Source organism: Grampus griseus (genome assembly GCF_964374135.1).
Source record: "Grampus griseus genome assembly, chromosome: 11".
NCBI classification, from domain to species: domain Eukaryota; kingdom Metazoa; phylum Chordata; class Mammalia; order Artiodactyla; family Delphinidae; genus Grampus; species Grampus griseus.
The window spans coordinates 94,461,749-94,487,229 of NC_139005.1; the positions used below are offsets into that span (position 1 = coordinate 94,461,749).

A 25,481-nucleotide genomic window follows, 5' to 3' on the forward strand; every position below is an offset into this window, starting at 1 on the left:
ATTTAGTAGAGGGCCTAGTGTGTCCTGGTATTTGTGCTCAGTGCATATGATAAGAGAAAGGACAACTCCCCTGCGTCCAGAGACTTCATTGGTAGCAAACGTAGACCTATTTGGCTTGCTGTTCTACAGTGTGATGGGTGCTCTGAGGGAGGCATGCCAGCCCCTGGGACAGAAGCAGGAGCTCTGGAAGTGTTGACCCGGAGGGGAGAAATGGGCCTTTTCATTGAAGGTGAGAATTAGAGGTATCGGAAGTGTTGGTTATGTGTGTGCACCCCAGTCCCAGGTTGCTTCCTTACTCAGTTATCAGGAGATGTGTCCCGGTTAGTTTGAAAAGTGCAGTCACTCTCATGAGAGCCCTGCTCCCTCTCTGACCTCATCTGCCGCTGTCTCCCTCACTCCCTCTGCTCCAGCCTCCTTGCCAAACACCCCCGTGTCATTCCTTCACACTTACTGTTCCCTCTGCCTGGAGTGCTCTCTCCCAGGTAGTCGCATCTCCCTCGCCTCGTGGGTCTCCATTCCTAGGCCACCTTATCAGAGAGGCCTTTTCTAACCCTTCTTCAGCTCACCCTGCCCCGTCCTCCTCGAGGCACTTGTTGCCACCTGAAATGTATATTTGATACGTGTACTTCGTCGTATCTTGGTTGATGCCTATCTACCCCACTGGAACGTAAGCCCGCCCGAGAGCTGGGGTTTGGTTTTGTTTCTGCTGATCTCCAGTGCTTAGGAAAGTGCCTAGCTCACAGATGTTTGTTAAAGAAATGGGTCAGTTCCTGGGCATCCTGGTAGAAGGGAAGTGAGACACAGAGGAGCCCCCAAACCAGCTCTTTCTCCCAGAGCTCTGGTCAAAGCAGCCATGCTATAGAAAAGTCATTTTACATGCTCTGGTGCTGCCAGTGACTGATAGCATCTGCCTTGGAACCCCTCGAGGGCCAGACAAGAGGCACGGCAGAGGTGGTGAGGTGTACAGAGGAGGGCGAGTTTCTTATGAATTGGAGTTGTCAGGGAAGGCTTTATTGAAGCAGACAGATACTGAGCTAAGGCTTGACAACGGGGTAAGATGTCATTGGGCAACAAAAAGGAGGAAGGTTTTTGTGTCAGGTCTGCACAGTGGATGAGGGAAGTGTAGAATTTGGAACTGTACTGTGAATGGCCCTGGATGTCAGCTCGAGGGAATTGTCATCTGGATATTACAGCTCTGGACATCCCCAGCATGGCCTCAGACCCTTGGAGGCTTTGGATGTGAGAAGCAGCAGGTTTTTAGGAATGTCAGCATCGTTATTCTTCAGTGTTCTGAACTTGCATGCAAAACAGGAGTCTTGCTCTGCCTCAGCTCAGGTGAATATTGGATAATCTCCCCTTTTATTCAGATATTGCCTTTCTCAAAAAAAACTCACTTGTGGGCTTCCCTGGTGGCGCAGTGGTTGAGAGTCCGCCTGCCGATGCAGGGGACATGGGTTCGTGCCCTGGTCCGGGAAGATCCCACATGCCGCGGAGCGGCTGGGCCCGTGAGCCATGGCCTCTGAGCCTGCGCATCCAGAGCCTGTGCTCCGCAACGGGAGAGGCCACAACGGTGAGAGGCCCGCAAAAAAAAACAAAACAAAATAAAACTCACTTGTACATACTTCTTGCAACTAATGGTTATTTATAAAAAAAGAAAAAAGAAGAAGAAAGAAGGAAACTGTTGATTTTCTTCACTTTGGACATTTTTTAAGAGTAGTTTTGGCTTTTTATCATTGTAGATTTATTCTCGATTACAGTGTTTACGCTTGTATCTGGTTGTGTATTTAGAGATGGGGGAAAGTATCAATGATTTCTCCTGCTTCTAGATCTAGAAGTATTTGAAGGTTAACTGAGACCCATCTAGTCCCTGCCATTTGTATTTGATTGTTGTATGGGAGGTTTGATTTTTGAAGTATAAATAGATATGTTTTAAAGTGTAGGCTTAGCACAGGAATTTAGAGTAGTTGTTCTCAACTCCAACTACATGTTAGAACCACTTGGGGGTGGGGGCTGTGGGGAAAAAACCCCATTGATTCCTATGTAATTGATCTGGAGTACTGCCTGGGCAGTGGTTTTACTGATGTTTGTTTTTTGGTGTTTTGTTTTGGGAAACAACCTTGAACTTACTGAAAAGTTACAACTATGATTTTGGGGAAAAAAACACAACACTTTTTTCCCTTAATAATTAAAAAAAAAATTGCTGACCCAATGTCCCATCACATACATCCTTTCCCCAATAATTAGAATACTAGTGTATTTCTAAAAAACACGAACAGTCTCCTATATATGCACAAGAAAACCATCAAAAAAAAATTAACACTGATACATTACTACCATTTAATCTTTAGCTCCTTTTCAAGGTTTAACACTGGCCCCAGTAATGGCCTTTATAGCAAAAGGATCACACTTTGCAATTGGTGGTTGTATCTCTTTAGTCTCCTTCCATTTGGAACACTTCCCCAATCTTCCCTTAGTGTTCATTACCTTGAAACTTCTGAAGATTGCAAACCAGTAGTTTTCTAAAATGTCTCTCAATTTGGGGCTGTTTGATGTTTCCTCGTGATGATATTCAGGTTATACGTATCATAGGAGTGATGCTGTGTTCTCAGAGCATCCAATCAGGTGACTCATAATTTCAGTTTGTCCCATTATTGATATTCACATAGATTATTGATTAAGGTAGTGTCTGCCAGGCTTCTCCTCTGTATAATTACTATTTTCTCTTTTATAATCAGTAAGTATTTTTATGGTGTGATGCTTTAAAACTCTATTACATTCCTTGTCATTTTCAATGTATTCATTTACTTATTTCTATCTGTATAGACTGATGTTTTCCTGTTTTATGCAATGGCCTGTAATCTGTTACTATCATTACTTATTTTTATTGTCATATTGTCCCAGATGTAGCTTGTAGGAGCCCCTTCAAGCCTTTGTGACCATTTGACGTGTCCCATCATTTGTAGATTTCCTTGCTTCTTGGCAAATAGGCATTCCAGGCTCATTTTGTGTGTTCCATGTTCAAGCCCCCAAATTAGCTCTTTTTCCAAAGAACTCTGGTTCTCTTAGTAAAGAATGGTATTTAGAAGACATAATCTGGGTTCGAGGTGTGTTATACCTACAGTATTTGGACGTTGCTTGTTCCCAAGCCCTCTCAGTGATAGAGCTAGACAATAAGCGTGTGTGTTTGCATACATGAAGGAAATATACACATATGGGCACACAAAGTTACATCTACTTTTTTTGTTATGTCAGTCTGTATGTGTTAAAAATCATGAGTTCATGCCAATAACTAATTCTGATCCAACGTTACAGGGTTCATTTGAGATTTCTCCTTTTCCATTTGGTAACTCCTTTTTTCAGTAGTGAGAAACCTGATTGTCATCATCGTTAATATATTTACTTATTGGTCAATCCCCCATATGTAATGGATCTCCCATCACCACCACCATAGATGCCTTCCCTGCATGGATGCCCTCTTCACCCCTGTTAGGCTCTGATGCAGCATAGAGATGTTTTAAAGCTCCCCAAATGGTACTAACGTGCAGCCAAGATAGAGCACAACCGAATTAGAAGAAAAGTGAACCCCACACTTTCTGATTCATTATTAAGCAAATGGCAGGTTTTTAAGTCAGGCTTGGTTTGGGAAAATAAATTCTTCCTAAGGAAGTGAAATTTAAAGAGAAGACTCAATTCTACCAACACACGGAGTAAAAGATCAGGGTGAAAGCACAGCCTGTCTCCTGGAAAGCTTTGAAAAATATTTGTTTTGGAAATAAATCTGCTTGTAGTGAACATAAATTTCAGTCCCTTTCCCTGAATTACCTGTTTATAGGAAAAAATATTTGAAAAGCTTAGTTGTTTTTTAAAAAGGTGTCTCATTAAAGACTTACTGCTTTATCTTCTGTTTCCAATGTTTATCACTTGACATATTGAAATAGTAATGTATAAAACGGATCACACAATTCTAAAAAAAAAAAAAGACTGCTTTTTATTTTTCTACATTGCATTTAAAAAATAAACTTTTAGTTTTGCAACTTAATGCTTTTTAGAGCATTGAATATTTAAACAGGAGATATTCAGGCTGTGGTTGCTCTTTTTCTGTAGTCAGTTTTAGTTTAAAATATGGAAATCAAGTTACAGTAACTGGGTCATGAGGAACCCCATCTTCTTCCATTTGCAGCCAGAGGAAGCGAGAGGCCGTAGGAGCCAAATATAACAGGATCTGTGGCCAGCCTACCTTAGATGGTCAACATCTATCTTGCCAATTTTCGTAAGTCCATTTTCTTAAAGCAGTCCACGGCTGCAAGTGGATTTTCACCAAGAACTTCACACTTAGGCTGATGGCACACAATCTGACTCCAAAGAAATCCAGCCTTAAACCTAAGGAAATTACAATAAAATCTCTTCCTTGATTTTATTTTTGAAGTGTTCATGGAAGTTGCCTTGGACTATGAATCGTGGATTTTAGGCTTTTGTATATTAATGCACAGAGATACAGAAGGAGAAAGGGCAGTATTTGTGAATGTAGAAAGAGCCACTGAAAACTTGATATATAGGTAAAGCACTTATTTTTTGTTTGTTTATTAGTTCTTGTTTTCTATAAATAAAGCACTATTTACCTATTCATGAGAGTGTGCCTCAGTGTGGGTCCTCAGTTCCTTTTAGGTAGGTTGAGTGAGTTTCACTCCCCAAACTTGAGTCCTTCAAGGACCATCTTTGTGATCTTTGTCACGTCTGCAAGCATTCAACATTTTTCTTTAATTTCTCTGACATTTAATTTAGCCTTTTTCTAGGTGATATCTGTGCAACCGTGGACTCGGTGTGTCGGATCACCTAAAATCACAAGTACTGCAGGCAGCATCTGCTCAGAGGTTGGAACTGGAAGCTGGATCCCTAACTCTCCTTCCAGCTCTGAAATTCAATAAGCATGGCGTCTGGAGTTTCCTGCCTTGTGGCTACACCACAAGGTTACACCAGTGGTTGTTTATGCATTTTTTCCAGTCAATACATAGAAGTTGACAGCCTTCTATATATATTAGAATATTAGACCATAGGTAAGAATATAATATATAGTAGAATAAATATTACATTTTACAATTATTTTTCAAATGTGAGGTATAAGTTACAGTTTCTTAGGATTCAGCATGTTTCTTCAACTAGATTTTTTTTATGTTTTATTTTAATTGAGGAGAGCAAAACCTGATGATCTTAATTGTCAAATCACCCAGTAGGGAATACATGGGTTTGTAGGACCTTCAATACTGCCTTAAAAACACAAGTAGAAAACATGTAAAACATACAGTGTTAATAATGAAGAAGAAAAATATGGAATTTAGAACATAGGGTTTTATGTTCACCACTCTGAAGCTGTCATGGGAAAACACCTAAGTTATGATAAATACCTGTGTACCAAAACTGAAGTCATGTTCTGCATTATTTGTGAGGAATATTGTCAGAAGCCAACTGGATGTTGTCATATATTCAAATCAGGTTCTTTGCTGAGTGGAAATACATTAATCTCGTGTGTGTGTGTGTGTGTGTGTGTGTGTGTGTGTGTGTTTAGGAAGATATTATAAAGCCTCTCTTTAATGGGTTTCTTTAAAACCAAACTTAATGTCATGTTTTGCAAAGGGGGTTACAAACCAAAATAAAGGGGATAACTAAATGTGGTGAGTTTTATGTATCCTCCTAGCTTAAGTAGAATACTGTGCTCTGCTCAGTCAGAGATGAAATGTTTGTTGCCTTGCCTACCATCTATAAGCATTTAATTTGCTACACAAATAAACTGTGGATAGAGATGTTTAACCTTGTGTGACATTACTTTAACAGAGAGAAGGAGCAAGAAAGGGAAGAACAGTTAATGGAAGACAAGAAAAGGAAGAAAGAGGATAAAAAGAAAAAAGAAGCCACTCAGAAGGTGGGTTTTACCAATTAAAGTCTGTCTTTACGTAGCCAAGCATCTAGAATAAGTAACTGCCTTAGTTTGGATACCTGACAATCTTAATAATGCTACTTGAGGCATTAATTTACTTAAGAGTTTTAAGATTTGAAAGTGGGAGAAAGTTAAAGACCTGAATTTGTTACCATAAAGTAGATGTTAAATTAATGCTATAGCTGATTTTATTGAAAACAACAGTAAACAATACTGAGAAAAGCAAGAGAGTTACCGACACTTAAATGCTTGTACTGTTTCCTTATTTGTGTCATGATTAATCTCCATTTTCTTAAGCTTGTAGAATAACTTTTCAAAGCTTGCCATTTGCCCTGATCTTGTCCTTCTGGTCCACCTACAACATTATCATTTATATGAGTCTACCTTTTGATAATTCTGTAAAGAAATCTCCCTCAGAGAGGATCTGGTGGGCTTGCTTCATGCTCTGGGGGAGATAGTATTGCACAGCTTTGAGGCATTTGCTTGGGGAAAAAAAGATGCTAAAAGAAAAAAAGACAGAGCTTCCCTGGTGGTGCCGTGGTTGAGAATCAGCCTGCCAATGTAGGGGACACGGGTTCAAGCCCTGGTCCAGGAAGATCCCACATGCCGCAGAGTGACTAAGCCCGTGAGCCACAACTACTGAGCCTGCGCTCTAGAGCCTGCAAGGCACAACTACTGAGCCGGCGTGCCTAGAACCCGTGCTCCGCAACAAGAGAAGCCACCGCAATGAGAAGCCCGCTCACCACAATGAAGAGTAGCCCCCGCCCTCTGCAACTAGAGAAAGGCTGCGCGCAGCAACAAAGAACCAACACAGCCAAAAATAAATAAATAAGTAAATTTATAAAAAAGAAAAAAAGACATAGGACTGACAGCTGTCAACTGTCAAGTCTTAGTTGAAGTGTTTGCCTGACAGTGTTGTGGGGAACAGAGAGTGGGTAGACCTCCCCGCCCTGCCCCCTCTGCTGAAGAGCGTGCCCCTCTGCCCTGACCACTGTCTGAGCTAACTTCCCCCACTTCACTGCAGACTCTGGCTCGGCACGGTTGCATTTCTGCCTTTGCAAAGTGCCCGGCAGAATCACTTTGCCTCTAGTTCTTGTTACCACCACCTGAAGCACTTGGGAAGCAGGGCCTCAGTGTGAGGCAGGTTTGAGGGTCCCTGCTGTGGAGCCAGGTTACTGAAGCTAAGTTCATGGAGGGGAAACAGTTACCAGCTTCAGAGGGAACTCTAGATTTAGAAACAGACTCTAGAAATTCGAACTCAAGGGACACTACAAGTTACCCCAGCACTGTTGGATAGAGTGTTTCCCATTATTCTGTTCTCTGAATTATTGAAATCATTTGGGAGTGCGGGCACAAAAAAAAACAGTGGAAATATTTTCTGAATTGGATTGCATATGACGCTGCCACATTAAACATGTGAAATGTAATTTATCTTTTCTTCAAGACTTAATTAAAAGGAATATTTATTATTGTTTGGTGCTGTAATAGACTACTATGCTCTTTAAGGTTTTGTCTGCTTTTAATTGTGTTTCTGGTTCTGTTAATAGTGGTGTGCTCACCATCACATCTTCATGCTGTCAGGGTACCTGCTTCTAATCTGAGCTTGTTAGAACTGCCTAAAATGACAGTAAAGAGCCTGAATAAAAATGTCAGATGACGACCCAGAGGCTTTTTTTTTTTTTTTTTTTGCAGTACGTGGGCCTCTCACTGTTGTGGCCTCTCCCGTCGCGGAGCACAGGCTCCAGACGCACAGGCTCAGCAGCCATGGCTCACAGGCCCAGCCGCTCCACAGCATGTGGGATCTTCCCGGACTGGGGCACGAACCCATGTCCCCTGCATCGGCAGGCGGACTCTCAACCACTGCGCCACCAGGGAAGCCCCCAGAGGCTTCTTTTTTATACTTGGTGGATACTGCCACATTCCACGTCACCAAGGTTGTGATGTGCGGGTCCACCAGCTCTAGGGTATCAGGGGCATTGTACCCACATGCAGTGACCTTTCTACAGGAGTGATGGGATAGTGAACCTCAGTGTAGGCTTCCTTCCTTCCTCCCTCCCTCCCTCCCTTCCTTCTTTCCTTCCATTTATGGCTGCCTTGGGTCTTCGTTGCTGCGCGTGAGCTTTCTCTGGTTGCAGCAAGTGGAGGCTGCTCTTTGTTGCGGTGCGTGGGCTTCTCATTGCGGTGGCTTCTCTTGTTGTGGAGCACGGGCTCTAGGCGTGCGGGCTTCAATAGTTGTGGCACGCGGGCTCAATAGTTGTGGCTCATGGGCTCTAGAGCACAGGCTCAGTAGTTGTGGTGCACGGGCTTGCTCTGTGGCACATGGGATCTTCCCGGACTGGGGCTCGAACCTGTGTCCCCTGCATTGGCAGGCAGATTCTCAACCACTGCGCCACCAGGGAAGCCCCAAGGCTTTCTTCCTTTAGGGCATTCACATTTCATCTAATAAATTGTTACAAAAATTGGATTTTGCAGTCTGTGGGAATACGTGGTTATAAGCTGGCCACTGGGGAACTTGAACAAAGGCTGGTTACAAGAAGATGCCTAATAGAGTGATTGTTTTAGGCAATTGTACAGTTCATCCTCATTCTTCACATAGATAACCATGTTTTTTAACCTGAAACGTCAATACTAGAAGTGATTAATAAAATGTGCATCTGTAAACCTTCGTTGTGGATCCTACTAAGAAAAATGATTTAAAATAAAAGATGGTGTGGATTTATTTGAGAGTGAATTGGGATTATTTATGCAGAGAATTTCATATATACAGCTGGACAGTCACCCCCGTGTATTTGCATCTGCATTAAGAACTGGTTTAAAAGTTACAGCAAAGAGGAAAATCACCATAAATGAAATTTCAAATGGTTAATTATGAACAATAAAAATTCACTCATTTTTGTTCAGAAATGTTCTAGATTGGCTGACACAGGATCTAGGCTTAACACATGGCCTTTGATATTGTTTTATCATACTGAACCATTGTGTAATTTCAGAATTAGATTCTGATTTAGCACTTTTAAGGAGCGAGCACAAAGCTCACCATGTGACCGTCTTAGTGGTTTCTGACCTCACTGTAGAGACAGCACCTCAACTAGGAGGCATAAAATGTGCTATAATGCAAAGAATGGTAGAGAATGTGCCAGAGGTTCTATAATGGGGTTATTCATTCAGTCAGTCAGCAAACGTGCTATAATGCAAAGAATGGTAGAGAATGTGCCAGAGGTTCTATAATGGGGTCATTCATTCAGTCAGTCAGCAAACATTTGTGGTGCCTCTTCCTAGTGCTTCCACATCTTTCTCTCAGCCTACCCCATTGCTTTACAATCATCGCTTTCTGTCTACCCCATTAGACTGGCTCTTAAGTTTCTCAAGACTTTATTCATATTTGTATTTCCAGTAACTAGGACAGTGCCCAGTGCAAAAGTGTCAAAAAATGTTTGTTTGGGCTTCCCTGGTGGCGCAATGGTTGAGAGTCTGCCTGCCGATGCAGGGGACACAGGTTCGTGCCCTGGTCCGGGAAGATCCCACGTGCCGTGGAGCGGCTGGGCCCGTGAGCCATGCCCGCTGAGCCTGCGCGTCCGGAGCCTGTGCTCCACAGCAGGAGAGGCCACAACAGTGAGAGGCCCATGTACCGCAAAAAAAAAAAAAAAAAAAGTTTAATAAGTGAATGGGGATGGCGGAGTCAAGATGGCATACTAGGAGGACGTGGAATTCACATCTCCTCACAACTAGGGCACCTACCAGGCACCAGTGGGGGACCACGGACACCTAAGGGGACGGAAGGAACCCCCAGCAACGGACTTGCAGGATCTTGGTTCCCAGGCCGGAGGTCGGGCCCGAGCTCCTGTGGTGGGAGCTCCGAGTCCAAACCACTGGACTAACAGAGAACCTCAGACCCCAAGGAATATCAGTTGGAGGGAGGCCTCCCAGAGGTCCTCATCTCAGCACCAAGACGCAGCACTATCCCACTGCCTGCAAACTCCAGTGCTGGACCTCTCAGGCCAAACAACCAGTAAGACAGGAATACAGCACCACCCATAAAAAAAAAAAAAAATGAAATGACAAAAAAATGTTACAGACGAAGGAGAAAGGTAAAAACCTACAAGACCAAATGTAGACGAAATAGGCAACCTACCTGAAAAAGAATTCAGAGTAATGATAGTAAAGATGATCCAAAATCTCAGAAACAGAATGGAGAAAATACAAGGAACATTTAACAAGGATCAAGGAGAACTAAAGAGCAAACAAACAGTGATGAACAACACAATTACTAAAATTAAAAATACTCTAGAAGGAATCAATGACAGGATAACTGAGGCAGAAGAACGGATAAGTGACCTGGAAGATAAAATAGTGGAAATAACTGCCAGGGAGCAGATTAAAGAAGAAAGAATGAAAAGAACTGAGGACAATCTCAGAGACCTCTGGGACAACACTAAACACACCAGCATTGGAATTACAGGGGTCCCAGAAGAAGAAGAGAAAAAGAAAGGTACTGAGAAAATACCTGAAGAGATTATAGTCGAAAACTTCCCTAACATGGGAAAGGAAATAGTCAATCAAGTCCAGGAAGCACAGAGAGTACCATACAGGGTAAACCCAAAGAGAAACACGCCGAGACACATATTAATCAAACTAAATAAAAGAAAAAAATGTTAAAAGCAGCAAAGAAAAAGCAACAAATAACATATAAGGGAATCCCCATAAGGTTAACAGCTGATTTTTCAGCAGAAACCCTGCAAGCCAGAGGGAGTGGCAGGACATATTTAAAGTGAGGGAAGGGAAGAACCTACAACCAAGATTACTCTACCCAGCAAGGATCTCACTCAGATTCGATGGAGAAATTAAAACCTTTACAGATAAGCAAAAGTTAAGAGAATTCAGCACCACCAAACCAGCTTTACAACAAATGCTAAAGGAACTTCTCTAGGCAGGAAACACAGGAGAAGGAAAAGACCTACAGTAACAAACCCAAAACAATTAAGAAAATGGTAATAGGAACATACATATCGATAATTACCTTAAATGTAAATGGATTAGATGCTCCAGCCAAAAGACGTAGACTGGCTAAATGGATACAGAAACAAGACCCGTATATATTGCTATCTACAGGAGACCCTGTAGCTGGAGTAGCAATTCTCATATCAGACAAAATAGACTTTAAAATAAAGACTATTACAAGAGACAAAGAAGGACACTACGTAATGATCAAGGGATCAATCCAAGAAGAAGATATAACAATTGTAAATATTTATGTTCCTAACATAGGAGCACCTCAATACATAAGGCAAATGCTAACAGCCATAAAAGGGGAAGCTGACAGTAACACAATCATAGTAGGGGACTTCTAACACCCCACTTTCACCAGTGGACAGCTCATCCAAAATGAAAACAAATAAGGAAACACAAGCTTTAAATGATACATTAAAAAAGATGGAGTTAATTGGTATTTATAGGACATTCCATCCCAAAACAACAGAATACACTTTCTTCTCAAGTGCTCATGGAACATTCTCTATGAGAATGTTCATGGATAGATCATATCTTGGGTCACAAATCAAGCCTTGGTAAATTTAAGAAAATTGAAATCGTATCAAGTACCTTTTCTGACCACAACGCTATGAGACTAGATATCAATTACAGGAAAAAAATCTGTAAAAAAATACAAACACGTAAAGGCTAAACAGTACTCTGCTAAATAACCAAGAGATCACTGAAGAAAGCAAAGAGGAAATCAAAAAATACCTAGAAACACATGACAGTGAAAACACGACAACCAAAACCTATGGGATGCAGCAAAAGCAATTCTAAAAGGGAAGTTTATAGTAATACAGTCCTACCTCAAGAAACAAACATTTCAAATAAACAACCTAACCTTACACCTAAAGCAACTAGAGAAAGAAGAACAAAAAAACTCCAAAGTTAGCAGAAGGAAAGAAATCATAAAGATCAGACTAGAAATAAGTGGAAAAGAAATGAAGGCAACAGTAGCAAAGATAATAAAACTAAAAGCTGGTTCTTTGAGAAGATAAACAAAATTGATAAACCCTTAGCCAGACTCATCAAGACAAAAAGGGCAAAGACTCAAATCAACAGAATTAGAAATGAAAACGGAAGAGTAACAGCTGACACTGCAGAAATGCAAAGGGTAATGAGAGATTACTACAAGCAACTATATGCCAGTAAAATGGACAACCTGGAAGAAATGGATAAATCTTAGAAAAGCACAACCTTCTGAGACTGAACCAGGAAGAAACAGAAAATATAAACAGACCATTCACAAGCACTGAAATTGAAACTGTGATTAAAAATCTTCCAACAAACAAAAGCCCAGGACCAGATAACTTCACAGGCAAGTTCTGTCAAACATTTAGAGAAAAGCTAACACCTATCCTTCTCAAACTCTTCCAAAATATAGCAGAGGGAGGAACACTCCCAAACTTATTCTACGAGACCACCATCACCCTGGTACCAAAACCAGACAAAGATGTCACAAAAAAAGAGAACTACAGACCAATATCTCTGATGAACATAGGTGCAAAAATCCTCAACAAAATACTAGCAGACAGAATCCAACAACACATTAAAAGGATCATACACCATGATCAAGTGGGATTTATCCCAGGGATGCAAGGATTCTTCAATATACGCAAATCAGTCAATGTGATACACCATATTAACAAATTGAAGGAGAAAAACCATATGATCATCTCTATAGATGCAGAAAAACCTTTTGACAAAATTCAACATCCATTTATGATAAAAAAAACTCTCCAGAAAGTAGGCATAGAGGGAACCTACGTCAACAGAATAAAGGCCACATATGACAAAGCCACAGGCAACATCGTTCTCAGTGGTGAAAAACTGAAATCATTTCCTCTAAGATCAGGAACAGGACAAGGTGGCCCACTTTCACCACTGTTATTCAACATAGTTTTGGAAGTTTTAGCCACAGCAGTCAGAGAAGAAAAAGAAATAAAAGGAATCCAAATAGGAAAAGAAGAAGTAAAACTGTCACTGTTTGCAGATGACATGATACTATACATAGAGAATCCTAAACATGCTACCAGAAACCTACTAGAGCTAATCAATAAATTTGGTAGAGTAGCAGGATACAAAATTAATGCACAGAAATCTCTTGCATTCCTATATACTAATGATGAAAAATCTGAAAGAGAAATTAAGGAAACACTCCCATTTACCATTGCAACAAAAAGAATAAAATACCTAGGAATAAACCTATCTAAGGAGACAAAAGATTGTATGCAGAAAACTGTAAAACACTGATGAAAGAAATTAAAGATGATACAGACAGATGGAGAGATATACTATGTTCTTGGATTGGAAGAATCAACATTGTGAAAATTACTATACTACCCAAAGCAATCTGCAGATTCAATGCAATCCCTATCAAACTACCAAGAGCTTTTTCACAGAGCTAGAACAAAAAATTGCACAATTTGTATGGAAACACAAAAGACCACGAATAGCCAAAGCAATCTTGAGAAAGAAAAATGGAGCTGGAGGAATCAGGCTCCCTGACTTCAGACTATACTGCACAGCTGCAGTAATCAAGAAAGTATGGTACTGGCACAGAAACAGAAATGTAGATCAATGGAACAGGACAGAAAGCCCAGAGATAAACCCATACGCCTATGGTCACCTTATCTTTGATAAAGGAGGCAAGAATATACAATGTAGAAAAGACAACCTCTTCAATAAGAGGTGTTGGGAAAACTGGACAGCTACATGTAAAAGAATGAAATTAGAACACTCCCTAACACCATACACAAAAATAAACTCAAAATGGATTAATGACCTAAATATAAGGCCAAACAGTATAAAACTCTTAGAGGAAAACATAGGCAGAACACTCTATGACATAAATCACAGCAAGATCCTTTTTGGCCCAAATCCTAGAGAAATGGAAATAAAAACAAAAATAAACAAATGGGACCTAATGAAACTTAAAAGCTTTTGCCCAGCAAAGGAAACCATAAGCAAGACGAAAAGACAACCCTCAGAATGGGAGAAAATATTTGCAAATGAAGCAACCAACAAAGGATTAATTTCCAAAATATACAAGTAGCTCATGCAGCTCAATATTAAAAAAACAAACAACCCAAAGCAAAAATGGGCAGAAGACCTAAATACACATTTCTCCAAAGAAGATATACAGATTGCCAACAAACACATGAAAAGATGCTCAACATCACTAATCATTAGAGAAACGCAAATCAAAACTGCAATGAGCTATCACCTCATACCGGTCAGAATGGCTATCATCTAAAAATCTACAAAGAATAAATGCTGGAGAGGTTGTGAAGAAAAAGGAACCCTCTTGCACTGTTGGTGGGAATGTAAGTTGGTACAGCCACTATGGAGTTTCCTTAAAAAATAAAAATAGAACTACCATATGACCAAGCAATCCCACTATTGGGCATATACCCTGAGAAAACCATAATTCAAAAAGAATCATGTACCATAGTGTTCATTGCAGCACTGTTTACAGTAACCAGAACATGGAAGCAACCTAAGTGTCCATCGACAGATGAATGGATAAAGAAGATGTGGCACATATATACAATGGAATATTACTCAGCTATAAAAAGAAACGAAATTGAGTTATTTGTAGTGAGGTGGCTGGACCTAAAGTCTGTCATACAGAGTGCAGTAAGTCAGAAGGAGAAAAACAAATACCATATGCTAACACATATTATATGGAATCTTAAAAAAAAAAAAGGTTCTGATGAACCTAGGGGCAGGACAGGAATAAAGACACAGACGTAGAGAATGGACTTGAGGACACAGGGAGGGGGAAGGTAAACTGGGACGAAGTGAGAGAGTAACATTGACATATATACAGTACCAAATGTAAAATAGATAGCTAGTGAGAAGCAGCTGCATGGCACAGGGAGATCAGCTCTGTGCTTTGCGACCACCTAGAGGGGTGGAATAAGGAGGGTGGGAGGGAGATGCAAGAGGGAGGGGATATACGTATGCATATAGCTGATTCACTTTTTTATACAGCAGAAACTAGCACAACACTGTAAAGCATTTATACTCTGATAAAGATGTTTAAAAAAAAAAGAAAAAAAGAAGTGAATGGTCGGGACTTCCCTGGTGGCACAGTGGTTAAGAATCCGCCTGCCAGTGCAGGGGACGTGGGTTCGATCCCTGGTCTGGGAAGATCCGACATGCTGTGGAGCAAGTAAGCCCGTGCGCCACAACTATTGAGCCTGCACTCTAGAGCCTGTGTGCTGCAACTACTAAAGCCTGTGTGCCTAGAGCCCATGCTCCACAATAAGAGAAGCCACTGCAGTGAGAAGCCCGTGCACCGCAATGAAGACTAGCCCCCACTCGCAGCAACGAAGACCCAACACAGCCATAAATACATACATACATACATACATACATACATAAATGTATTTAAAAAAATAAGTGAACGGTCAAGAATGGATGCTGGCAACATAATTTTCCTGAAGAACTGACTTTTATTTAGCTAAATTAAGTTTTTTCTACATAGAAATTAAGCACGAGCTTCTTTTCCTTTATGCTCAGTGGTTATGGCGGTTTGCTCTTTCTAGAACCATCCCTGAGTAAACTGTTAGATTTCACTCATGAGAGAGGTGTCAGAGAAGGATTTCACTCACGTTCGTTAGTCTCCTGCTGCTAAAGAATCATTGTTTAGCGTTGGCAGAACATATGTTTTGATCATCCAGCTTTTCACCGTCTGGGGGCAGCTCTTTTTAACAGAACCCACATTATAAGACACATTTGACATTAGTTGGGTTTGTTGCTTACAGCTAGGGAAGGCATTGACTTCCTGTATAACTGTTCTTCCAAATGGCATTGTGAGAAGTATTTACAGTGGTATAAATCTTCAGTTGCCTTAAGGAATTGGTATGTGGATACAAATCAGTTCATTCTTCGATATGTGGCCTTATAGAAAAATTATACGGTAGAATTGAGCTCTGTAACAGTTAGTACTGGGAAACACATTCATTTTAAGAGGCTGCCTACCACAGAATCAGTACAGCAGAATTAGCTTGTCTTTTAATGCAAGAATGTAAGAAACACTCCAGGAGGTCATCCAAGTGGATTGTTTTAACTCACTGGTGTGCTGGAATCCGTTTTGAAGGGGCTGGTTAGCCACAGGACAGACCTTCCAAAGATGACCATGTTTTCATGAACACCCAAAGCAGTAACTTAGTATGATTGCCAGCCACAAATAATTAAACCTCTTCTATAGGAATATTTTTGTTACAAAAGTCGGAAAACTAATATAAAAATATTTTTTGGAAGATTAACAGTTGGGAAAAGGGGGTCAAAATAACCCATGATCTCAATAATGTGATTTAACCCCTATTGGAATTCTGGTGCATTTCCTTTGGAATATTTTTCTTATTCATGACCTTTTGTGGTTTTGCTTAAATATTATAGGGCATGTATAATTAGACGCTCTCCTTTATTTTCCCCTCTTAATAGCAGAAGCAGTTTTCCGTGTGGCTCCTAGTCATCATTTCCAAACTCTCCAAAAACCCATTATTATATTCAGCATATCCAACCTTTTAAGTTAGTCACTTCCAGAAATGTATTAGTTACTATATAAAGAAATACTTTCAACAAAGCAATCTGTATTTGTTCAAAATTTATATATTTCAACCTTATTGAATATTTCTGTTTCACATTATTTTCTATAAACTTTGATGATAATAGCAGTTATTAAGCATTGGTGTAGGATATCTGATTTAATCCTTACAGCATCCTTTTCTGCAAAGGAGATACTGTTATTATCTTCATTCAAAAGGTAAATTAAAAACTGAGATCGCATAGCCAGGAAGTGGCATAGCTTGGTTTTGAATCCAGCTTTCCTACTGTGATCTCTGATGCCTCTGAGTATGGCCCCTTAAACTTTGCTTTCTAGATTTGAAGTCAAGTGTTTGAGTCCATACTCACAGGTAAATCTTTTTGTCTCTGTAGTTAATTTTGTTTCTGGGCCTCATCCATTTGCTTTTCTCTAGTCATTGCAGTCCCCGAATGGGAAATGGCATTCCCAGTGCAACGACCTCATTTAACGAGAGTGGAATGCTTTTTTGTCTTAAGTTTTAGAATCTTTCATAATGATGGTCGTGTAAGTTATAGCTGGACATATGGCCATTGTGTTTAGAAGGATGTCTGAACTGACTTTTTCTGAATTTTAGGTATGCCTATGTATCTGACACCTTGAATTACTAATATCAGAATTAAAGTAGTCTTAGAATACAATACAGAATTAGAAAGCAAGTCTCATTTACTCACGTCTCTTTATTTTGCAGGTCACGGAACAAAAAACCAAAGGTAAGATTTTTTTTTTCCTTTTTAGATTTATGCTCTTTTGTGTTTAGATTTTACACTTTGCTGACTCAGCCTCCAATCCACTTGATTCGTGACAGTGGGTGTAGAGTAATTAAGTTTGGCTGTTTGCAGTCACTGAAGAGCAGTAATGACAAATTAAAAGTACTTAGTGTTTCTAGTTGGCCTTACATTTTTTGGGAGGGAAGAGAGATTAGACAGTGTAATACCTTGTTTTGAAAGTAAAGAGGTCATGATTTTGAACTGAACCTTTTCAAAATTTTTCTTAGAACAATAGCAAAAGCAACACACTGGTCCCTACTTTACAGATGGGTTGTTCACCACCTTGCAGAGGGTTGTTCACCACCTTGATCCATGATAGGCATTGAGTCTGAAAATGAGTGTTACATTTAGGATGCTCATGCTGTCTTCTGAACTAGAGCCTGGAATATGCTTTTAAAAAAGATAATGCACTTTCTTACAAAATTGTGATGTGTTGTAAACAGAAGCAGATGTCCCTGAGGTCCTTCTCGACCTCTAATGGTCTACGTGTATTCAGTTCTTTCTCTTTTGTTCATTTTGATCATGCAGTCTTGCATAATCAGTGGTCATACTTTTGGTCAGTTCTCCTTAAGAATGGGAGACTTAATTCCTTGAGGCCAGTGTTGTAACTCCTAACCTCACCTACTTAAACATGTTGTTCTCTGCTAGCATATGCACTAGAATCATTTGCATAGACTTGTCAAAACACGCAAGCCCAGTCTCCTCCCAAACCTTCATGGTCCCAGGCCACAGCCCTAGCAGATCAATGTAGGGAAGCTCTGCAGGGTGACCACAGTATATGTCCCAAGTTGAGGACCACTGCCCTGGATGAAGGGAATCAGATGTGATTATAACATGGGGGAACAAAAGGGTCATGGAGAGGCCAAGGCTTGATGGGAGGTTCTCTAATGACTGATTTCTAGATTGTTTTGTTTCGTTTTATTGGACCACCAGGCCACAAGTATGTCACACAGTGGTGCAAGACTAATAAAGATGGTACTAGTTTCTTAGGAAACTTAGTTCTGGAAAACTAAAAAATTCTCAGATGAGTAGACATTACTGTCATATATTTCGAATCAAAAAGCATTTCAAAGAGAATATAGTCTGGAACTTTGTAGTGATTTATAAAATAAACTGAGAGAAACTACTATTAGCTGTAATTATTTTAATTAGTTAGAGAGAACAGTGTTCTCCCCTTGTACTTCCAGCCAGTTTCTAACCCAGGGGTAGGCATTATTTTGGAAGTATCTATAAATTACTTGTTTTAAATATAAATTATACTTTACCATAGAAATAGAGTTATTGATAGTAGAACAGTGTCCATATTTTCTAAACCAGTATACTGTCTAGGAAAGGATTTTGGCATATAAGTATATTTATAGGACTTTTTGATGGTTTATGAGGACAACAGATGAGAAAATTGGCATTTTCCTGAGAAATCCAGACTCTGTGGTTGCTGGAACACAGTGGTTGGGTTCCTGGGCCTGGCCACAGTTCTTAATACTTGTGACTCCAAGAACCAGTTGAGCTGTCGAAATAAGCTGCTCTGTACGTTAAGTGGTATTTCTATTGGAAAACTGAAAATCCGTTAGAGTTTTCTTTCTTTTTTTTTATTTGTACCAGGTCTCTTCTCAGAATCACATTCCTCTTTTCTCTGCCAAAGCCTTACAAATTAAACTTTTTTTTTTTACTTACTACCAAAGTTTCCCTCCATTTAGGGTTTTTCTCATACCTACCATAAAATGGAATACAGTTTCACAGTTTCCATACCCCCCTATCGCCACCACCCTCCCACTCAAAAATTAAAATAATCCTGAAGTGAGCTGAGAGCCTGTTTTGGGTCTCATAAGGGATTTAATTGTTAGAACTGGGGAATAAAAATTATCCCTGAGGTATGTTAGACCATAAGTAGAAGGAGGCCCTGATTTTTCTACCTTTTTTATCCCGTTTTACAGCCACATCTTCATCTTTGTTCGCGCGAGTCTGCCTAAATCCCATTTTTCTTCCCTCAGCTGATGTTTCTGGGTCCTATTCCCCTTCCCAAAGATGGTGCCTGCCTCAGGCAGCCTCCCCTTAACTCTGAATCCACCTCTCTTTCCCCAACAGACCCTATATAAAAAAAAAGACTGTGTTAGTGCCAAGTCTCTGGTTGTACAGAGGACTGAAGTAAGGTTTGTCCGTACTTCAGAGAAAAAGTAAATTCAGCATATTTTCTTTATTTTCCATCATTTAAAAAAAGTGAGAATTTTGGAGAAAACAGGACAGGGCTTTCAAGTGGAGGTTAGGTGAAGACATGGGCCAGAGCTGGGCCTGCTATTCAAGTAGCAAATAACTAAAAGGCACTTAAGGTAGAAGCTGATCTCCTCCTTTGTTGGATATTGGTCTTGGAATTGGAAAAGTTTGTGGGATTGATGTAATAGACCAGATTTAACAGGGGTGAAGGGTATGATTAGGATTGAAGAAATAGACTATGTAATGGAAGAGTTTGGACATAACCATTTAGCATTGTTAAAAAGATGTTAGATCTTAGGGTGACGGTTGGCTTAATGGAAGTTATCAGTATGAAATAACCGATTTGTAGAAACTAACATGACCTTAAGCTACATTACTGGAAATACAGTATCTAGGCAGGGATTCACAGTTCCTGTAATGGGCACCACTCTATGCAAAGGGACAGAGATCAACCTCTATGGACTATGAAGAGTTTGGGCCAGAATGGTCAAGGAATTTGAACCTGTGTCCCCTCTGGCAGGGTTAAATACTGGAAGGGGTGGGGAGTGTTTAACTCCCAAGGAATGCTTCCCACATGGGGAAGCTATGGTAACTATCTTCAAAGATTTGAAGGGCTCTGGTGCCTGACACTTAGTTCCTTGGTAAATGTCTGTTGGTGAGTCAAAGCAACAGGGAAAAGCTTCCAGCTCAATATAAATTAAAATTTTCAGATACTGCTGTCCAAAGCAGTACTTCATAACCTTTACCCAGTTTGGACACGGCAGAGAAACAGCACTTTCCCATCAGCATACCTGAGGAGGTGGACCACTGTTGTACAGTGGCCACAACTCCGGCTTTTGAGTCCATTCCAGAAGTCATTACAGTGGGTGCGTGGTGCTGCGTGCACTGAATAACCTTGGGTCTACTCTGATTGATTAATATTTGAGGTAAGCTTTCTCCCCCCGAGGTCCAACTAGTGCCCATTAGAATGACAGCGAAATCATTAGTCATTTAACGAGGAGAGAAGCTTCCAGGGAGACAATCTGGACAAAGGCCAGTGTGCATTGAGTATGGGGAGTGAGTGGAAGGTAAAGAAATGGAGACAGTGCTTAGAGGTTACCGAACGGTGTTGAGTGTGTGTCAGCCACTCTGTGTGTCATCAATCTTTGAGATTTTTTGTATTGCATTGTAACTCATTATTCACCAAGAAAATTTTCAGTCTAAAATAATGTCTTCTCTAGAGCTTGTTTGTATTTTAACTACTACTTTTAAAACATTTCTAGAAGGGTTTTTTGTTTGTTTTTGTTTATTTGTTTGTTTTTGATGTTTGGTACCATCAAGGTATTTAAAGAATAAAAATTAATTAAAAAACCGAAACAAAAAGGTGTTTAAAGAAAATAGTTTGTATTGGTCCTACCCGTATCGGAATTTTCTTAAAGAATACTTTTATCTGAAAAAGAATCTTATTGAAGTTTTTCAGAAATAGAGGCAATTAGAAGTTCAGACTGTAAGATGAGAATGGTATTAAATAATGGCAGCAGGGAAGGGGAAAAGATTCAATCATTAGAGTAAGTAAATGGCTTTTGGGGGTAAATGAATGCAAATTAGAAAATAGGATACCCAGCATTTTTCACGTCTTTATTTCCCTGATGCAGAGATCACGTTTAAGCCACAGACTTTCTCTCTGGAAAATAAGAAACTGTGCCCTTATTTTGAGCAGCTCATCTTTAGAAATATTTGCACCACAAGCTATTAAAATCACTAAGGTTCAGAAGAGAAGAGAGAGGGCCCAAAAAGTAATTCAGACTTAATCATAATTTCCCTCTCCTCTGTTACTGCCTGACTTTCTGGAGCATGACGTGGCACACGCACTGATTCTGATGTCTCTAGTTGGACTTTCGGAAGTAGGTCGGATTGGGCATCCTGCCCAACAGCTGCATTGCCCTCCAGTTAGTGCCTAGAGTTGTGACTGGCTTTTAAATGTTGAAAATTCTTGAATTTACAGAAAGATGTAATTTTTAAAAAAAACAACAATAAGAATTCATTCAAGTCCTGAAACAGCTTGCTCTTAACATGTATCACAGGCAGGCTTTTTCTGACTGTGTCCTAGAGTTTTGAATGGCTCATCTCCCAGAATAGAGCACCATGTTGCAAGGAGAGTGGTCAAGCGGTGGTCCTGTTTTACAATGACTTCATCGTTTATGATCCATTCTACCTCTGACGTAATGGTGGGAAAATGCCTTGAGGAGCTTTTGCAGGGAATCTTGCACAATACACAGTACCCACCAGATTTCTTTGGTTATGCTATGAATGTTATAAAGTTAGTCGAACTGATGTTCAGATCTCAGCTCTGTAGACTCTCCTTACCATGTCTTACTCTATTTTAGAGAAATGAGGGAAGGCATGTAACAAACCTGGTTACCTTAAAGTGGAGATTCTAGCCCTCTTATAGAAGGGTAGCCTTGCAGAAGCATAACTCCTTCTGTCCTAAAAACTGGTTGGGAAGAATCCCGCCAGCCTTTGTCAGCTTCTTGTTGATTCTCATAATAAGGGGAAAGGGGATTGGGAATGCCATGTGCTACGGAATCCTCCAGGCACAGATAGAAAATGAATCATTAAATAATTCATCTTTATTCATTCATTATCAGTTATTTATCCACTGGCTAAGTCATGCAAAGGGTACTATATTAATAATATTAGATAATGACCAGTTTATTTTCTTAAGAAATATGTTTATTTACTTATTTATTCATTCATTCATTCATTTATCCTCTGACCTCCCTTCCTTACTAGGAGGCCCAGAACTGCCTCATGATTGACTAAGGTTAGACCCAAGCATTGCTTTGCAGCTAGTTCAGGCTCCTACTCTTTTTTTTCCTGTCACTCAACAGTACTCACCAATGTCCAGTGGGTATAGATTGGGCCCCCTGATTTTTGATGATGTACCTCTCTCCTCATAAAGGACCCAGTTCAACAAGCAACATGCTGGCCCAGCATCATTTCAGCAGTTAGAGCAATACTGCCACCAGGGCTGGCCCTAACATGACTCTGGGTGTCAAGGATTTGGGCCTCAGAATCATCTGAATTACCAGTCTCAATGATTGTTTCTGTATTGCTGCCAGCCTGCATTTGCCAGGTGGATATTCTTGGAAAGGGTGGCAGTCTTTTGGTAAGATGAAGCAAGGGAGGTGCAGATCCAGAGGAACATTTTCTGTAGGGTTGAGGGGAAGCCAAGGGGTCCTGCAGAGCTTCACGGTCGTCTCAATGTTCCAGTACTTCCTGTTTGCCATTGTAAAAGTGAGGGAAAACCTTAAGTATTTAAAGTAAATAGGAGAACTATCTACATTTTGAAATTTTTATTTTAAATGAACAGTTGAAAAAACACACACAAGGTCCACTTAATTTTTTTTTTGGACAGAAGCAAAAAGATAACATTTCTAATGTTTACACAGAGTGCCAAGAGTCTTTGAGTTCAGGTGGCTGTAGAAACCAAAACCAAGTTGATTTTGTGATTCTCTAGGCCTGGGGTTCCCTGTAGGGGTCTACTCTGTGCCAGGCCCTGAGAAAGAAAGATGAAAGATTCTTGCCATTGAGGAACTTCTGGCATGGTGGGGAGAAGGGTCTGTAAATGGAGAATGTCAGTATAACCAGTTCATTCAGTGGTACAGAGATGGACAGCATGTTCCAGGATCCCAAATGAAGGGTGCGTAGCCTACCTAGTCCAGGGACTTGGGGGAAATTTTCTCAGAGGCCAGTCTTTCATGATGTGGATGAAGGGAAAGGGCCCTTGGGCTGAGAGCCTTGAACCTTTACCATGGGTTTTGTGTGGGGTTTGTATGCATCCTTAGACCTTCTAGGCAGCCCACTGTTGATTTAGGGGAGTGAATGGTGCTTGCTTCCCTCTCCTCCTTAGTGAATGGAATGTAATTCCATGATACCTCAGTCTTTGAATCCTTGTCACCATCACTCGTTGCCCTTACCGTACCTTCGGTAAACTGAAGATGCTGGGGAATCTGGAAAGACCATGTCCCTCAGAGTTGGGTGAAAGAAGAGTTGTCTTATTAGAATTGGTCTCATGGAAACTTTCTTAAAAATAATCTTCAGGGCTTCCCTGGTGGCGCAGTGATTGAGTCCGCCTGCCGATGCAGGGGACACGGGTTCGTGCCCCGGTCCGGGAGGATCCCACATGCCGCGGAGCGGCTGGGCCCGTGAGCCATGGCTGCTGAGCCTGCGCGTCCAGAGCTCGTGCTGCGCAACGGGAGAGGCCACAACAGTGAGAGGCCCGCGTACCGCAAAAGCAAATAATAATTTAAAAAAAAAATAATCTTCAGAAAAATGAATTTGATCTCAAAGTCTGTTTCCCAATCTCTCTCTTTCAGTGCCCGAAGTGACGAAACCAAGTTTAAGCCAACCAACGGCCGCCAGCCCAATTGGCAGCTCTCCATCGCCACCAGTCAATGGTGGCAACAATGCCAAAAGGGTGGCAGTGCCGAACGGACAACCGCCAAGCGCCGCCCGCTACATGCCTCGGGAGGTGCCGCCGCGATTCCGTTGCCAGCAGGACCACAAAGTGTTACTAAAACGTGGGCAGCCTCCTCCACCGTCCTGCATGCTCCTCGGGGGCGGGGCGGGGCCTCCTCCCTCCACAGCGCCAGGAGCAAACCCCAACGCACAAGTGACAGGAGCGCTGCTGCAGAGCGAGGGTGGGACCGCACCAGGTGAGGAGCCTAATGCAGGTGAACGGGAGGCACAGCGGCTGCAGGGAGTGAGCATGTCGCTTGCGTTGCCCATGTAAAGTCCACGTTAATTATATAGACGCTTGGGGTTACTCAAAAGATGGGGGAGGAGCCCAGTGTGAGATGTGTACCAGCATTTCTCTTCTGAAACTGGGTTTTGGTATCCAATGAGTGTGTGTGGTCTTGGCCTGAGCGTCTAATGTCGCTGCTGTTTTTCCTCTCTCTTTGGGGCCTTTTTTCCTCCTCAGACAAGAGCATTACAGTTCGAGCCTCCATAGTCCCAGCTTCCCCCACAGGTGTGTGCTCAGGGGGCGACGGAAGTGAGGCTAGTGCAGAGGCTGGTTCTGAATCTTAGACTCCCGTGTTTACGTTCCTGGAATGCCAGGAGAATAGAGAGAATGGTCTCTTAGATGATAATGTAGAATCTTGGGAGGATCCCACATGATACCATTCTTTTATTAGATTTTTAAAATCAGTATTTCTTTAGAGAGCCCTGGATTTTGAGCTTTGTTAAAAACTGTATGTAGATATAAGGGATCTTTAGCTGAAGGGTCCTACTGGAAGTTTTGAGTGTTTTTAATAGATGAATACTAAACAGCTAACAGTAAAGAACTTCCAGGTGCCATCCCCCCCTTTTTTTTAAAAGCTTATAACAGATTTCCACGTATTCTTAAAATATTTTTTGAGACTAAATTAAAATTCAGAGCTTGAAGACCATCAGGCAAGGACAATGGGCTGGTGGTTGTTAATGACAGGACGCTTTATTCTAGTTCTGATTTGAACATAGAATTGCCTAGATAATTCTGTTACCATCTTGTGTGCCAAGCGAAGATGGAAAGAAAGCTCGTGGTGACACAGGCTTCATACAGAGATAAGCCCTGTATATGAGGCTTCTTGTGGTAGCTGTCAGGCCAGGCCCAAATCAGGCAGGGAAAGGCCTCCTGGCCCTTCCTTCCTGTCCCCTTGTAACCAGCTGCAAAGGGAAGTGTGAGGGAGCGGTTGTGCCGGGCACTTCAGCAGCTGAGTCTAGCCAGGCGTGGACATCGACATGGGTCCAGTGTGAGTCAGTCTCCTGTTTACATTCTTAAAACCAAGGAGGCCCCTAATCTCAAGAGTTTGGGATTCTCTGCTTCCTTATTTTTATATGGCTCTATGTAATAGTTTTTTTTTTCAATGTCATATTGATTTAAAGTTCTTTGGTGAAAGGAATAAGTTTAGAAATTATTGGG

General features: G+C 41.0%; 1 protein-coding gene across 4 annotated transcripts in view; it reads left to right on the forward strand.

Moving 5' to 3' along the window:
• TNRC6B (trinucleotide repeat containing adaptor 6B) overlaps window positions 1–25,481 on the forward strand; it is a 247,967-nt gene that overhangs the window by 167,631 nt on the left and 54,855 nt on the right. For 2 of the 4 annotated variants that reach the window (XM_082665488.1, XM_082665489.1), the window contains 3 exons: window positions 5,830–5,917; window positions 17,248–17,269; window positions 23,896–24,234. In XM_082665488.1, coding sequence (XP_082521614.1) covers window positions 5,830–5,917; window positions 17,248–17,269; window positions 23,896–24,234 — 449 coding nt within the window. Of the gene's footprint in view, window positions 1–198; window positions 230–4,180; window positions 4,271–5,829; window positions 5,918–17,247; window positions 17,270–23,895; window positions 24,235–25,481 lie in introns of those variants that run through there. The other 2 variants (XM_082665487.1, XM_082665490.1) reach the window with 2 other exon arrangements.